This window comes from Calidris pugnax, unplaced genomic scaffold (assembly GCF_001431845.1).
Source record: "Calidris pugnax isolate Ruff unplaced genomic scaffold, ASM143184v1 scaffold89, whole genome shotgun sequence".
NCBI classification, from domain to species: domain Eukaryota; kingdom Metazoa; phylum Chordata; class Aves; order Charadriiformes; family Scolopacidae; genus Calidris; species Calidris pugnax.
The window spans coordinates 1,545,886-1,561,619 of NW_015090865.1; the positions used below are offsets into that span (position 1 = coordinate 1,545,886).

Sequence of the window (15,734 nt, forward strand, 5' to 3'; positions counted from 1 at the left end):
CTACTTAAACACTTTGCAGTTTATATTCTGAACACAGAAGCATATGCTTTTTTTCTTTAACTTGGAGAAAAATACTGCAGTTGCCTTTGTTTACCTCTAAGTGCTCTGCAGCTTTTTCTTTTTTTTCCCTCATTTGCCCGTTAATGGTTTTTCTTATATGGTTCTTTAGTCTTGCTGCTTCTGGTTTGGGACTCAATAGTTGGAATAGCACAAGTGCAAAATTATGCTGAAAATTCCATTTGGGACCTACTTTGAAGTCCACTGAAATGAAAAGTCTTTCACCAAGAAGAACCTGAAGGTGCTCTGTCAGCTCTCTTAACGCCACGGTGTAACTGTGAAGAAATGCACGTAGTTTCTTATTAACAAAAAGCCTTAAGGTGTGTCACTAAGGTAGGGAGGGTGTTGGGGACAAGCACAAAGAGCAGAGGAGCTCAGTTACAAAGTGACCATCGAACGCTTGCTTTGCTTTCTCTTTTGGAAATGGTCAAGTTGAAACTCTTGCTGTTGTGTTAGATCTTGTGCCCTGACGTTTGTGCGAAGCAAATGAAATGTAATTTTGCACTTAAGGAACTGGACTCCTAGCACGCTTGTGTCTATTAAAAAAAAAAATAATCCTGAACAGTCTGCCCTTTAATTTATGTAAATGTATTCTTGAATAGTTGTGACCACTGAGTCACGGGCATTAAGCTACAGCTTGGTGTTTCGGTCAGAAATGTGCTGTGCAGTCAAACAGCTTTGTCATCCACATTGATCTGTCAGTGCTGAGAGAGATGCATTGGCCTCCCTCTGTTCAGGACATCCTAAAGATTGTCCTAATGGCCTTGCATTTTCTTAATGATTTTTGCCGCTGTTTCCTCTCAAAAAAATGGTTAAGAATAAACCAGAAAAATCTGCAAGGTCAGGACAGGGAAAGATTTTTGTTTATTTCTCACTTCCCTTTCCCCAGGATGTGCACAAAATCAGATGACACCCTTTCTTCTTCCTCCTAGAAGCAAAGACTGTGTGAAGTGAAATGAAATGTTCGTTCATTCCTTCTCATCTTTGGGTAAACACGAAATGGTGAATGGTAGATTAATACAAATGGATCCTGTTGACCTGCTGGGAGACGAGGCAGCGCGTAGAATAATTGAAAGCCGCGAATTTAAGTGAAAATTGCCTGCTCCTTCCTGCATTGAGGCGTAAGTCACTCCCCGAGCCCTCCACCTTGCCCAGGGCCCATGGAGCAGGTTGGTGGGGTGGTTGCTGTAGCACAACATCTGCACCACGTCTGCAGATAGGGGAAGGTGGATGAGAACAGAGCACAGGGGAGCGGGGTGAGCAGTCGATCCCTCCAGTTGTGGTCTTGCCGAGTCATAAAAAACAAGCATAAGGAAGTTTTTAGCTGCCTCCTTCTGCCATACCCTCCCCTCGGCAGTTCCCTGGCTGGGGTGAGGTCATTCCTCGTGGCTACCAGATGAGAGGAGACTCCAAAAACCAGGCAACAGCTCCTGGTGTTGGGTGTCTGATGGGGTTGGAGCTGCAGTGCAGGGCTCCCTCCCCGCCTCCATCCTTCCTCCTCCACCCCAGGGCCTGCAGGGAGCGAGCGTGGCTGGGCTACAGCCCTGGGGGAGCACAGGGACACCAGCTCCAGCTGGGGAAACGCTTTGATCTCACTATTTCTTGACGTGGGAGTGGCTGATTTACATATTAATTTTTTTCTAAGCAACATGAAAGGGATGTGGAAGCCTCATTGCATGTTCCTAAATGTCAAGATGACGAGCCAGGCAGGTGGGGAACTGCTCCCAAATTGTGCTGCACTGAGACTGGGGCTTTCCTTGAAGCTGAAAGCTTCCGTCTCTTGTAGTTCACCACACCTTAAACTGGTTCCACCACTCACACACTGTCACTGAACACACCAGCCAGCATTAAAGGCAGGAGAAAGACCTGCCTTGGGCTGGGATGTTGTTCATCTTCTGAGTTACAAAGGGGAAGGTTTTCCTACAGGTGTGGACTCTCCTCCCAAGTCCTTCAAACATGATGTTTTGCTGCTTGTCCCTTGTTCCCTTCACTTACCTCATCCCTCTGGACAACCAGGAGGCTGGTCCCGGCTGGTCCAGAAATGAAGTCTCATGACAATTTTATTTCAAGACCAAGGATGCCAAGGCCTTTTTAGCAATGTCTTTCTCCTGCCCTGATTTGGGAAGCAGCTGAGTCACCCAGGGCTGACAATTTAAATGGCAGGTGCCTGCCCTCCTCTTCTGGAAAATTCTGGTTGGGGCAATAGAAACGTTGCTGAGGAGGAGGGAAAGGAAAGAGGCATTTAATAACCCTGAGGGGGCCATGTTTAACGTGGCAAACTCCATCTCGAGTGTTCAGTGAGAAGGTGGTGGCATTTGATAATGGGCAGCTGTAATAACAGAGACTATTATCAGCCCTGTTCCACACGCCTTACTCAGAGTTGTAATGACATCAATTTGCTTAAAACATCCAAGTGCGGTGCCAGAGAATTTATAGCTTGTCTAGTTACCATGGCGATCCAAAGTTCCTGAATGTGTTATCTTCAATTTGTTGGCTTTGCCCTACTGTTGTTTTTTGGTTTTGGTGTTTTTTTCCCCCTCTTTGTTTCCGCTGTGGTTCACGTAACTAGCATTTAAGAACTAGCCGTTCTTAAATCATGTTTAAAAAAGGAGCCGGGGGAGAGGTGTGGGGCTTCATTGCAGAGCCAATTAGTGTTTACTGAGAGTGGAATTAGACCCCTTCTGAGTTTGGTTTGTTAATGTTGGTATGTTATTGGAATAGGATTAATAGAGAAACAGGGGGTCAGAGAACCTGAGTGTCAATGTGAGCTGTTACTAAAGACGTGGAAGGAGATGAACACCTCAGTGAGCGAGGCAGGCTGAGGGAAAAAAAAGCCTCCTTCTCCCTACTGTCCTCTCCAGCTGAGCCTGATGGGATCTTTCCTTCTGCTGTCTCCTTTTGGCAGCTGTTGGAGATGACACGTGGCTCAGCAGGCCTCTGGTCCCACCCAGCTTTTATGTTGTTGACCCTGATAGGATGTTACTGGTTAAGCCCATGACTCAGGAAGGCAAGGCTGAGTGTCCCCCGCAGAGTCCTTTACCTGTAAAAACTCACACCAGTGGAGCAGTGCAAACCCTCTGCCACCCTGAGGCTCGGCAGCTCACAGCCAGCACCCACACTGTCCTCCTGGAACAGCCTGACAGCCTGTTCCTTAGCCTTCCTACAGCTCCTTAGGACAGGCTGCTGCTCCCCTCTCCTCCTCTGACCCTTCCCTGCTGTCAGTTGTCAGAGGAAGGCTCCAAAAAGGCAGAACTCAAACAAGAAACTAAACTCAACCCCCTACTTCCTGCTTTTGTTTGGTGCCAAAAGCACAGCAGGAACTGTTTTCCTGCCGGCTGTTTTTCCTCACTCTGCTCTGTCCTGCTGTCTGTCTTCTTCTTGGGATGGAGCAGAACTGGGAAACCTTTGGTTCCCTCACACTGTGAAAAGAAATCTCCTCCTCCAGCAACACCAGAGCAGTGCCCTGGGTCTTGGGCTCTAAGGAAGTTCAATTATGGCAGATTTTGGAGCTGTACTTGTAAGATTATTTCTGTGAAAGTGATTATTACATTACTTAGTGCATGTTTATCCTTCTCAGACACAGCAGCACCAAATACCTTCAGGGACCTCAGAGCCATCTCTCCTACAACCCCTGCCTAGAGCTATCGCAACCACGGGGTCTCCTGCCACGCTTGTGGAGCTGCTTTCTACCTTGTCCCCCCAGGAGAGGTTCTGGGCCAGACCACAGGTCTGTTCAGCCAAACATCATATCCCAGTGGCCACCAAAATGCAGACAGGAGAGAGGGCAAGCAGATAAGCTACTTCCCCCTTCCACCCTCCAGTGAACCTGCTGAACTTTTTTAACATGTAGTTTCTATGAATTTGGTATTCTTTAATGGATGCCCTTTGAGGGAAATGCCTTTTCTCCTCTTACTGTCAGCTTTTAGTATCCCTAATGCCCTTTGGTAAGAACTTCAGAGTTCAACTGCATGTTGAGCTCTCTGTGACTGCCCTAAATCCACTCCTACTGCTAACAGTCAGCTCAGAGCCCAGCCCTGAGGCTGGATTGTCCCCTCTGCCACCCACTGATCCAGTTGGTATTTATTTCACCTGATTTTACATCTGGCATTGTAAGCTCTTTCTGCAGCTCTTCACAGACAGCCCTGCTCCCCTGAACAACCTCCTACGACCAACAAAAGTTATCGCCGCATCGACTGACAGGCTAAACCTTCTGCCACATCTCAAAGGGCAGCTTTTCTATTTGGATAAACACCATCAACCTGCAAAAGTTTGGATTCCTCACTGTCTACCCACAAGGTCAGAAAGCTACATGATTGCCCAGTGGCTTCAGTGTAAAAAAGCCCAAGTTCTAAAGCTCAAGAGGCATCAGGCCACACAACTCCTTCAAGGATGTCAAGAAAGCCAAGAGTCACTTTGGAGACAAGTTTGACACTCAGCTCCTGAACTTAAACAACTAAATTTAACCAATATTATATTGCCATCTGGGTGGCTTTGTCAAATATCACTTTAATTGGTGACCTCACTCTGTCTCATCCTTGAGATGAGCGTTACTGAATACAGTGAAACATACAAAGTGAGGATTCTGAGAAGAACCAGTTTGACTTTACCCAAAGGGCTCCTGATGTTCCTGCCTTTGCCAGCTCTGTTCCTGGAAAGCAGCATGTCCAAAACTGCAATTTTGTATTCAATAGTTTTTTTAATTAAGAAATCAACCACGGGAGGAGGTGTACAGAACACAGTTTGTGACAACACTGTGTTACAGAGCTTTCTGGTACAACTATCACTGGCAGCAGTAAGTTACAGGCACGGATCTGCCTGGGAGCTGGGGCCTGCAAAATTGCTTTGCAAAGTCTTTCCAGACCACACCAGGCCTGGCACATCCACCACCCTGAACTCCTGATTTGGTCAGTCATTGGATTTGTCGACGCATTCAGAATTCACTTCAACCCGAGCACGCTTTTATATATTAAAGCCAATCTCTAAATTCCCCTGTTGTAGAACAGCTCCGTTTCTTCTGTAGAGGACTGAATTTCTGGTTCGAGGTCTGCTCGCTTTATCTGCAATGGATAGAACAAGGGAATCAGCACCACCATAGCCTGGTATATATGTTATATCTTTACTGCACTGAACTCTACACAAACTGAAATTCTGTATTCAGAAGCAAAACTATGGGATTTGGGGTTACATTAGGTCCTCTTTACTGCACTGAACTCTGCACAAACTGAAATTCTGCATTCAGAAGCAAAACTATGGGATTTGGGGTTCTCTGTTTATTTGGGGAGTTGAGGGATTTTTTTTTGTTTTGGGGCTGTTTTTTCCTTCTCTGACATTTTCTACTTGTGCACACAGAGGGGAATAAATAAGCTTTATTTAAAATTAGAGGTATTCCAGAGACCTAAACAGAGCATTAGTGATGTCATCTCCATTCACTACAGAGTCATTTAGGTTGGAAAAGACCTTTAAGATCATCGAGTCCAACTGTAAATATGTGGGTGACTCACCCAGCAGAACGTCTGCTGTGGGCTGAGCCATGGGGACGCTCAAAGGGAACCCACCAGCCAGGCTCCCAGTACACAGCTTCTCCCAAATCCCCTCATTTATGTCCAGTTAATCTCTTATGGCAACAAGGGTAAAGAAATCCAAAGCCAAGAGATTACAATGCCAGAAAGTTTCGGCAAATAAAAGAAGCCAGTGAAAACGGCAAGAGCCAAGTCTGTGATTTTTCTGAGACTATTCTCACAGCGCTGAGAAGGGAGAGGAAATAAATGCAGAAAGGAGCCCCCAGGCTCCTCTCTCACTTGGCCTTTTCCAAAGCCCCAGGTTCCAGGGCTACATCCTCCATTTAAGCCCTGCTGGGAAGGTGGCCCTTTCCTGGGGTCCTGCCTTCACAAGCAGCCTCTCTGCTGCCCCATTTCAGATGCACAGCCACAGTCATCCCATTAATATTTTCTACGTGGCCTTAAGACTGCTGCCATAGTTACAGAATGACTATTTAATGTAACAACAATCCTAAATCAATTCCTGTGAAAGGACTTACCTCCCCACACTGCGGGAACATGCTCAGTGAGACGGGCAGCATCCCTGCCAGTACTGACGTAATCATAAACATTCGCATTAAAGCCAAAGCACGTGGAGTTTTTGCCAGTTTTGCTCTGTCCAAGACATTGAAAAAGTTAAGTGTGTCAGTTTGGGCTCAAAAAATAATCTGACAGCGAGACAAAGAGCATTAGCTACTATTTTAATGGTTGAAATTGCACTGAAATTAATAATAACCTTGGCTTACAAATCCTAAAGATGTTTTCTTACTTTATTTCCTATGCTCTTACTCCTCACTTCCTGTTCTTTCCCTTTCATTGTATTTAGCTGCAGCATTTTCCAAGCCCAGACTGTCAATACAAGATGAAGGAAATAAGCAGCAAGATCAAAATAATGAAAGAAGGGGCATTAGTGCTTTAAAGTGTCTCAGTCCTTTGACTAAGATTTCTCTTGCATTACCCTCTTTCCTTTCAGATTTACTTCCTCTTGGCAGTCCTACTTTGCCTTGGGCAAAATTTATTACTTGATATATTTGTAAATTTTAGCTTACATCTGCACATGTATCTTCTGGTAACAGAAGCTTAAGCTAAGAGAGGGGGGCAGGGAATTGATTTAGGTGATACTTTAAAATTTTAGCTTACATCTGCACGTACATCTTCTGATAACAGGAGCCCCTTAAGCTAAGAAAGGGGGGCAGGGAATTGATTTAGGTGATACTAAATTACCTGTGTTATTTACATGGCAGATAATCCCAACCAAAAACTCAAGGCAGGGTAAGAATTCTCTACAACAATACAATGAATTCTTCTTATGATACAAGGTCTCTAAACGTTGCAAAAGCCACAAAATGTTTTAGATACATGGAAAGCTATTTGGAAGTTGGGATCCCGTTTTAGTTGCACATTCAAGTGCAGTATTATCTCTTCAGAAATAACAAATCTGAGCTAAGTGCTGTGAACAGCCTTGACACCAGGCACCAGGGAATGCAGGTGGAAAAGAGCCTGTGGAGAGAGCACAACCATGTTTCCTGCATGGAGCAGAGAGGAAACCCTCAGAGTTTTTTTACACAACCTCCTGCCAACCCTCACAGCACGGATGCGGACGTAAGCAGATTCATTTATCTAAATGAATCAGAGTAGCTGAACAGAAACGTCACAGATAATCACTCCTGCCAAGGCAAGTAATGGTGCAAACCCAAGGAAAAACTGCCAAGTGGTAACAGCCAGACTGAAAACCAGAATAAACACCGAGCAGGCACCTTCAGCAGTAGCTCCTACCTTTCCACAAAGTAGGTCAGCACAGCTGGCAGGGAGAACGTTGTCCCAAACAAGACTGCTCTGGACAATGCTGTTTCTTTAACAGCCTTCAGGGAGAGAGACAAATAAATGTTGTTAAAGCAGTGCCCTGTGCAGCTTCAAATACCACGTGCTTCTGGGAGCACTCCTTTGTCTAGTGCTCTGGAGTTTCCAGTAACAGGTAAATGAGAGATAAGAGTATTTGTTAGAGGAATTCTTTCTTAAATGGAAACTGAACACCTACAAGTGGCAAATATTCCACTGGTGACTGAGAAATACCTTAAAAAGGAAGTGAAACTCCTGGTGCCATATCAAGTTTTCCTACCACGATAATGATTTTGCTGAGGTTTGCTTTTTTTAAGCTGCGCTGAACTTCTTCCAAACAGTTATACCTTCTGGGCATCCTAACTATTTGAAGTTCTCTCCCCAGCTGCCCACAAATCCTTACGCTCATGTAGCTGTTTCCTCCCCTCTGGAGAGCAGCACGGAATGGGAGGGTCACTGATAGCACATAAAATACAAGTCCTTGCTCTAGTTCCCATGCCAGGCCCTACAGAGGATGTTGATGAGCAAGGCAAGGAGCAAGCACAGAGACAGCTTGATCAGCAGCTGCAGCCCAAGGATAAAAGGCACGAGCATGCTGTAGATCAGGGCATTGCCCTTTGGGAGGCACTCCCAAAAGTAATATTTCCACTATGGAAGGTGCACATGATATGTACAATACAGGGCTCTTCTCTGAGGTGTCCCATCAGAAGAAGGTCCAAGAGTGTTGTCTCCTTCAGAGGTGACCAGGGAAAGCAGAGATTCCTGTGCTGGTGTCTCTGTGGCTCACCTCTGGCACTCAGTATATTGGTCTGTGGAGGCCACCAACCCTTGAAGACACAAGGGTTGTGGAACCTGGTTCCAGAGACCTAGTCTAAGCCCACCCAAAGATCCAGCACCTGATCTGGGACTCCTCATTTCAACGTATGGAATTCTGTCTACTCTCAGCATCACATTCAGCATCACATTCCCTTCTTAGAAGGGAATAAAAGGCAAATCAAGAGGGGCCTCCACCCCCTGGCCTACCTTCTCACCAGCTTTCTGTGACACTCCTACAACTTTGCCATTCCTGTCCATCACTTCAATTCCGTTCTCAAATTCTGGGCTTCTCACCACAGCCACAGTGAATGCACTCGTCAAGCCTGCAGAGTTAAAGAGGATTTTGCTTTGAAATAGCCAAGAGGACTATCTCAACAGTAACATTCGTAACTACGTGCATTTCACATTTCCAGTTCAACAGTTCACAACTGGATAACCCGGCAGCTGAAGAAGAGACTGCCCCATAAAAATCCACTTGGGATCTTAATTTTTGGTTCAGAAGCTTGAGCGAGATTTTAAGGCCCCAATCTTAAAGGTGCTTTATCATTACGGACTCGGAGCTTTCAATCACTGTCATCCAGCTCAAACCAAAAGTACCTTGTTCTTAAGAGAAAGGAGAGGGGTTTGTGTTTGGTTTTGGCAGGATTGTTCAATAAAAACATCAGTGTAACAGACGGCACTTGTCAATTGCTGGGATAATACTAACTGATTACCCTCAGGTTTCTCTCTATACTTAAGAAAATCAAAGCATATTTTAACACCTGCTCCAAGGAAAACAAGTCAGAAAGCTCTTATGCAGATCCTTGGAAAGATTTGAGTAGCCACCTCACATAACTTGGAAGAGAGGAGATGACATTTGTTTTAATTTTACTAGTTTCCCTCTAGGAAAAGCCAAAAACTTCTTTGAATGGCATTAGAAAAACAATGACATCAAATAGTTAAACTTGTCCTGGTATAACTTCACCATGCCAGTAGAGCTGTTCCAGTAATGAAATGAGTCCCATTACCTTGTAAGTCTAATGATATTCTGTTGTAACAACTCCCACTTTCTACACTGTCAGCAGGTCGGTAGCTTGGGGCTGCTGCTGGCTGAGCAAGGAACCACGCCAGCGCACACCCACAGCCGTGTCACACTCGATTAGAAAAAACAACGACATCAAATAGTTAAACTTGTCCTGGTGTAACTTCACCATGTCAGTAGAGCTGTTCCAGTAATGAAATGAGTCCATTAGAAAAACAATGACATCAAATAGTTAAACTTGTCCTGGTATAACTTCACCATGCCAGTAGAGCTGTTCCAGTAATGAAATGAGTCCCATTACCTTGTAAGTCTAATGATATTCTGTTGTAACAACTCCCACTTTCTACACTGTCAGCAGGTCGGTAGCTTGGGGCTGCTGCTGGCTGAGCAAGGAACCACGCCAGCGCACACCTAGAGCTGTGTCACACTCTGGTGCCATGTATGTGCCACACCAGGGCGTGCCAGTTCAAGTGCTACTGCCTTCTTGATCCTTTCAGGTATAACATCCAAGCAAAAGAACTCCAAGCAAAAGAAAAACGCCAACTCCATCCCTGGGTGTCTTTGGAGAAACAGTTGTATGTCTTTGCATACAAAGGTCAGAAGAGAACCTGGACATGGACCTGATGGAGCGGGTCCAGAGAAGGGCCACTAAAATGATCAGGGGGCTGGAGCACCTCTGCTACGAAGACAGGCTGAGGGAGCTGGGGTTGTTCAGCCTGGAGAAGAGGAGGCTCCGGGGAGACCTAATAGCAGCCTTCCAGTACCTGAAGGGAGCTACAGGAAGGCTGGGGAGAACCTGTTTAGAAAGGCCTGCAGTGACAGGACGAGGGGCAATGGCTTCAAGCTGGAGGGGAACAGATTTAGACTGGAGATGAGGAGAGGGTTCTTCACTGTGAGGGTGGTGGAGCCCTGGAACAGGTTGCCCAGGGAGGTGGTTGAGGCCCCTTCCCTGGAGATATTCAAGGAGAGGCTCGATGAGGCCCTGGGCAACCTGGTCTAGTTGGGGGTGTCCCTGCTGACTGCAGGGAGGTCGGACTAGATGACCTTTGGAGGTCCCTTCTGGCCTGGGAAATTCTATGATTCTATGATTCTAAGAGTGCTCTGCAGCAACAACACTAAAAACCAGCAAGTGCCAAATAAAAGTCAGCTCCACTGATCAGTGGGAGTGAACTCTCACAGAGGAAGGATGGTACCCAGCAAAGGCAGCCAGAGAAGGAGGTTAGGAAACAGCCAGACCACATCCGTGCAAGGACAAGCAAATTCTACAGTCAGATGAGGGCAGCAAAGGGCCCTCAGACCAGCTGCAGGACCTACCGTTTCTTTATACTCACCAAGAAGAGGGGCAGGTAGAAGTTTTTTGACAACTAATTGTGTAAACAAACTCTTCAGTGTGTATCGATTCATGAAGACAAGAGGAAGAGCCTAAGGCATTGGGAGGAAACAGAAACCTATTTAAAAAATGCAGTATTTCAGCACATACTACAGTTTAGGAAAATAAATGCATGACTTAGTACATAGTTACCACCTATAAAAATATACAAATGCCTTGGGTTAACATTCCAACAGAATACCTATGTTCTCTAGTCACTGAAGGTATTTGTGATCACTCTTTTAGACAAGAATACAAAATATTATGATAAAAAAATTTAAACATCATTATGTATAGGAAATAGCAGTATGAATACAAAGAGAGAAAAAGGAAAACAATTACCTCTGACTAATATTCCTTGGACACCTGTCCAACTGCCTTGTGACACACACTGCTCTCTCCCCCAAGCAGGACACCTGGGGCATTTGTGCATTTGTTCCCAATTCTCTGCAGTTTCCATATTCCCATAATACACTGGCAGGAAGCTCCATTTAGGATTAAGTAGCCAGGACACCAGCTAGCACTGAGTCTCCCTTGGAGGACAAAGGGGAAATACTTCCACAGTCACCCCTGGGCATAGCTGCTTCCTCAGACCTCTGGGAAGTCCTGAGCACTGCTGGCCCAACTGTGCTGCCCAGTGGACAGAGGTGAAAGTCCATCTCACAAAAGCAGGAACAGCCATAATTTTCAGCCAGAAGGCTTATGAAAATCACTGTTTAGTGTGGAGAGTAAGGAACCCAATGAGTTATTCTGCGTTTGTAAACCCTGGCCATTTCCTCTCACCACCCACTTTCTAAGTTTACAGAATAATAAAGAAAAGGACAGAAGAGGAAGCGTCAGAGGAAGCTAAGCAAGGTACTGGCTGACAGATGATCAGGAAAACTCTTATTCTCAACAGTTATGGGGTAAAACATCAGAGCACAGCATTAAAGCTCAATTCTGAAGGATATCTGGTAGTGTGATTATCTCAGCACCTAACCCTTCTCAGGAGGGCTTATTAGGAAAGCAACCATTGAGCAAATACATACACCAATACATGCTGCATAGGAAATGGCTCCCAATCCATAGAAGATCTGCTTTTGTTGAACTGAATACTCCTAGGAAGGACAGAAGAAACATACTCCGTAAGTGCATTTGTAAAACACTTGTAAATCGTGTTCAAAATGGTCTTGTATAAGTAAAACGATTTAAAAAATAAAAACTGACACATACTTCAGCCTTTGTGGTACCATTTCCATTTAACAGAGTGAATCCTGTGGTATAAGCGTGAAGCACGAACTGCAGGAAGGAGAGATTATAAGCAAAAATGAGTTTGGGATTGAGACCGGAAGGCTTGTAAATGTAGAAAGGAAGAGGTAATTACCTGGCAAAAAAAAGTTTGCTTTGCCTGGAGCTGAAACGACGAAGCAATAACCTAAGAGAAATAACCACACAAGAAAATGAGGTTGGATGAGTCCAGAAGTTTTTGGTGAGCAGTGGTGGGCACGGAGAGAACTGCTACGTTACTATTTGCAGCAGCACCAAAAGCTCCAGGCAGCACCTGAAGCCATTGGCCTGGCCCCTAGGCTGACACACTGTCTTGTCACACGTGTGACATACACACTTTTTTTTTATCCAATACAAAACACAGAGGCACAGTGATTAAATCACTGCGTGCAAGAATATTTGGGCAAGATGCTTTCTTACCCAAAATCAAAAAAGCATTTATATCTGTGAAGCTTAAACATATGCAAATAAAATAACTAAGGTAATAAAAACGTAATTAAAGTAGCGAATGCGAAAGGGTCAGATTGTTTTGGCTAGTGGGGATATAAATACTAGATCTACCTGATCTAAGATCAAAGTTTCTAGGATTTACTTCCCAACTCAAGCCAGTGAATAAGAACTTCAGTTTTAATAAATCACAGCCTTCCTTGAGGTCTGGCCTGCCAGCTGGGGAGCACTCTTAAAGGATAGAGTCAATCAAGATAAGGCAAATATTGAATAAGAGGAGGGCAGGGAATGCCCAACGCCTCAGAGAAGGATAATTCATTTAACATCAGTGGATAAACTACCTTCGTTATTAATGACAGCGTCAAATCTAACCACATCTATGAAAGAGCGTTAAGCTGTAAATACCAAAAAGAAGTATTTCTGTTAATTCTGTTCCTGTTCTTAATGAATTTAACAGCCATTAAGACTTTTATTATACATTCTAGTAGTGCCATGTAAATTCCTGCTGTCATCTCTAGATGGAATGACATATCTCAGCACGTTTACTCATATGTCAAAACCAAAGACAAATACATCTAAATGAATAAGGGTGCATATAATTACAGCTACAAATTTTATTAAACAAAATGGTGCAGTTTTGAGCACTGTAATGAGAGATTATTTTTATATGTTTTGTAATTTCTTGACAACACCATTTCCTACTTGCAAATGCACAATTTACATAAGAAAAAAATTCATATTCTGGGTCAGAAACACAGAACACAAGGCTCTAACTCCTTCCTACTGCAGTTCCAATTTTCTTGAGGTTAAACAGACCAAAACTAGGCCTTGCTCTCAATGCCTAGCAAATTTCACCTTGCAGCAGAGAGCTGACCTTCACACATGAAGAATCTCTTTGGATACTGCTGAAGGAAGGTAGCAAAAAGGTTTGAACTTCCAATGAGATTCCCTAAGGGCTCAATTTCTAGATTACTCAGCTTGTGCTGAAAATACAACTAAGAAACCTAAAACCTTCTATTCCCTCCCTTCAACCCCTGGCTTTGGAAAGATGTAAGCCCTGGGGTACACCAGCATCTTTCATGATTACTCACCAATGGAAGAGATATGGGCAGGAAGGCTAAAAAGAAAGAAAATTTAATTTCAGTAATAGTAACTGCCAAGTCTAGATTTTGAGCAGAAAATTCCCCTAATTTCCCCCCTCTAGTTTCAGCTCTAAGTAAAACATTAGCCCACAAAACCCCCACCTTTGTCTCACATTCCTTATTAAAGAAGCCAGAATACCCAGTCACAGCTTATAGCCTAAAGGACCCCTAGTGAACTGCACTCCACCTGGCTACTTGGAAACTATATAACCAAGTTTTGAACACAACTTGCTTCTCCTGCCTCTATTTAAAAAAGAAGCAGGTGGCAACAAAGGCTGTCACAGCTGGGAGTGGTTACACGAGGTAATCAGTAAATAGACTAAGTGTAGTCATATCTGATGAACAACCTGTGGCTCCCTAAACATCACCCCAAGCAGACTTTATCTGCCACCACAGCAAGTGAATTCATACAGTGGCCACATTCATCAAGTGAAAATGTAGCTTATAGTAGGCTGTTTCACGTGTGGAGGGATTTGGGAACTCATTCTGTAGTGACAAAAACCAGAGACTGGTCAGGCTGTTTCCACCCAGCTGAACTGTGGGAAAATTCCTCAAGAGGACTGTAGGAGTAAATAAATAAACCTTCAACAAAAATGACAATGCAACTGACAGAACAGTCTTTGTTTTTCAGTAGGGAGAAGACTATCACTGTAATATCACAGTGGCTATTTACTATGAGCTATTCCTCTCTGATGCTTCTGTCACATGCACAAAACTTCTCTTAAGGGGACTCACCTGGAGGTCTGAACACAGCAGGAATTATCTTGTCTGTATCAGGATGTACACTGGACTTAAAAGAAAAAAAACAAAGTCAAATTAGATCACATTTGCTATACTTGAAATAAGAAAGAAGAAAAAAAACTTTCTAAATATTTTGTAAACTTACCAGGCTTAGCAGGAAGGCTCGTTTTGTCTAAACAATTTGAAAATTAAGTTAGTAATCAAGTTTCAGAAGAGACTGGGTAAAAATCTTCTACCTAAATTTATTATATCTTTGTTTCCCAATAACCTACTTTCATACAGAATGTCGTGTATATATATACACCCCCTTCATTATTTTTTCCCTAAAATTTCTCTCCATATACTCCTTGTTGAATATAACTTACATCCCATGTGCTGTGTAACAGCACCAAAGTACACATTCAGGCAGAACAGAAAGTTAATTTTAAAAAGCTAAGGTAGTAGATATTTTAAAACAGAAAACAACAATACTTAAATACGGCTAAAAGCCTAAATACTTATGCTAAGTCTTCAGCTTTTCTGGAATCAGAGAAGTTTTTATTTTTCCTTTTAGACTTTGACACACAAGGTACTAAATGCCACATGGGAAGAGTTAAGCCAATAGTTAAGGCAATAATGCAATTTGGCATCAGCAGTCATCCCAAGAAATTTCTATCAGATTCACAGATTAGAAAAATCTCTGTAGTAATGAGCTCTTCTTGTGATATCCCGTCCACCTGAATCTCTGTGTTCTTTCTGCCAGATCTTATACTAATAGCAACCATTTCAGCCATGAAAAAAGACACATCTGTTTCCAATAAGTCGTGCTCCGAAATACCTGATCATTCTGTATGGGCTCACTTAGTGCCTTTCCGCTGTCTTGTACTAATAACCTGGTGGCTCTTATTTCACCCTGTATTTGAGAAGAAAAAAAAAAAGAAACCAAACAGAAAAAAAATAACTCAGATTTCAATATTCTACAGAGCAATATATCAGTTATAAGACACATTAAAAACACACAACATCAAGCTAATGCACCTGTCCTTCGCCAAAGCACTTAAAACAAAAACACACCTTGACACATAAGAAATTCACAAGAAAGTCACAAAAATGCTTTCAGATTATTCAGCCCCCCTCGGTCCTTTTATGTATCAACCCTTCAACTCATTACATAAACGCACCTGAACTTTAGGGCTCATAATTATTGTGAAAACTGTAACAATCACTCTCTGGTACAAAAAGCGTTTACAACTCAGGTGTGCTCCCTCCTAGGGGAGGCTTCCTTTCAGTACAGCCACCTGGAGGAGAATCAAGGAGCTTCATGACCTTCAGATGAAGCTGCACCCCAGGGATGGGCAGACGGACTGGCCTGCAGAGATTTTGGGTGCCTGTGGTGCAGTTCAGTGAAGCTGCCCTCCCTCACAGCCCCTCATCTCCAGTCCTCCAGCAGCAGGTTATTACTTAAGCACAGCCTCGCTGGCGGCTCACTTTATCTCTTTTGTCTTTGGGGGGGGGGGGGG

General features: G+C 43.8%; 1 protein-coding gene across 1 annotated transcript in view; it reads right to left on the reverse strand.

Moving 5' to 3' along the window:
- Window positions 1-4,806: 4,806 nt before the first annotated feature.
- Window positions 4,807-15,734, reverse strand: part of SFXN4 (sideroflexin 4) — an 11,745-nt gene continuing 817 nt past the window's right edge. Inside the window, exons 3-14 of the mRNA XM_014945205.1 lie at window positions 15,053-15,127; window positions 14,381-14,407; window positions 14,230-14,284; window positions 13,444-13,469; window positions 12,003-12,053; window positions 11,852-11,917; window positions 11,668-11,736; window positions 10,602-10,692; window positions 8,457-8,572; window positions 7,371-7,456; window positions 6,095-6,209; window positions 4,807-5,114 (exon numbers count right to left, since the gene is read on the reverse strand). Coding sequence (XP_014800691.1) covers window positions 5,037-5,114; window positions 6,095-6,209; window positions 7,371-7,456; window positions 8,457-8,572; window positions 10,602-10,692; window positions 11,668-11,736; window positions 11,852-11,917; window positions 12,003-12,053; window positions 13,444-13,469; window positions 14,230-14,284; window positions 14,381-14,407; window positions 15,053-15,127 — 855 coding nt within the window. The 3' untranslated portion in view covers window positions 4,807-5,036. The remainder of the gene's footprint in view (window positions 5,115-6,094; window positions 6,210-7,370; window positions 7,457-8,456; window positions 8,573-10,601; window positions 10,693-11,667; window positions 11,737-11,851; window positions 11,918-12,002; window positions 12,054-13,443; window positions 13,470-14,229; window positions 14,285-14,380; window positions 14,408-15,052; window positions 15,128-15,734) is intronic.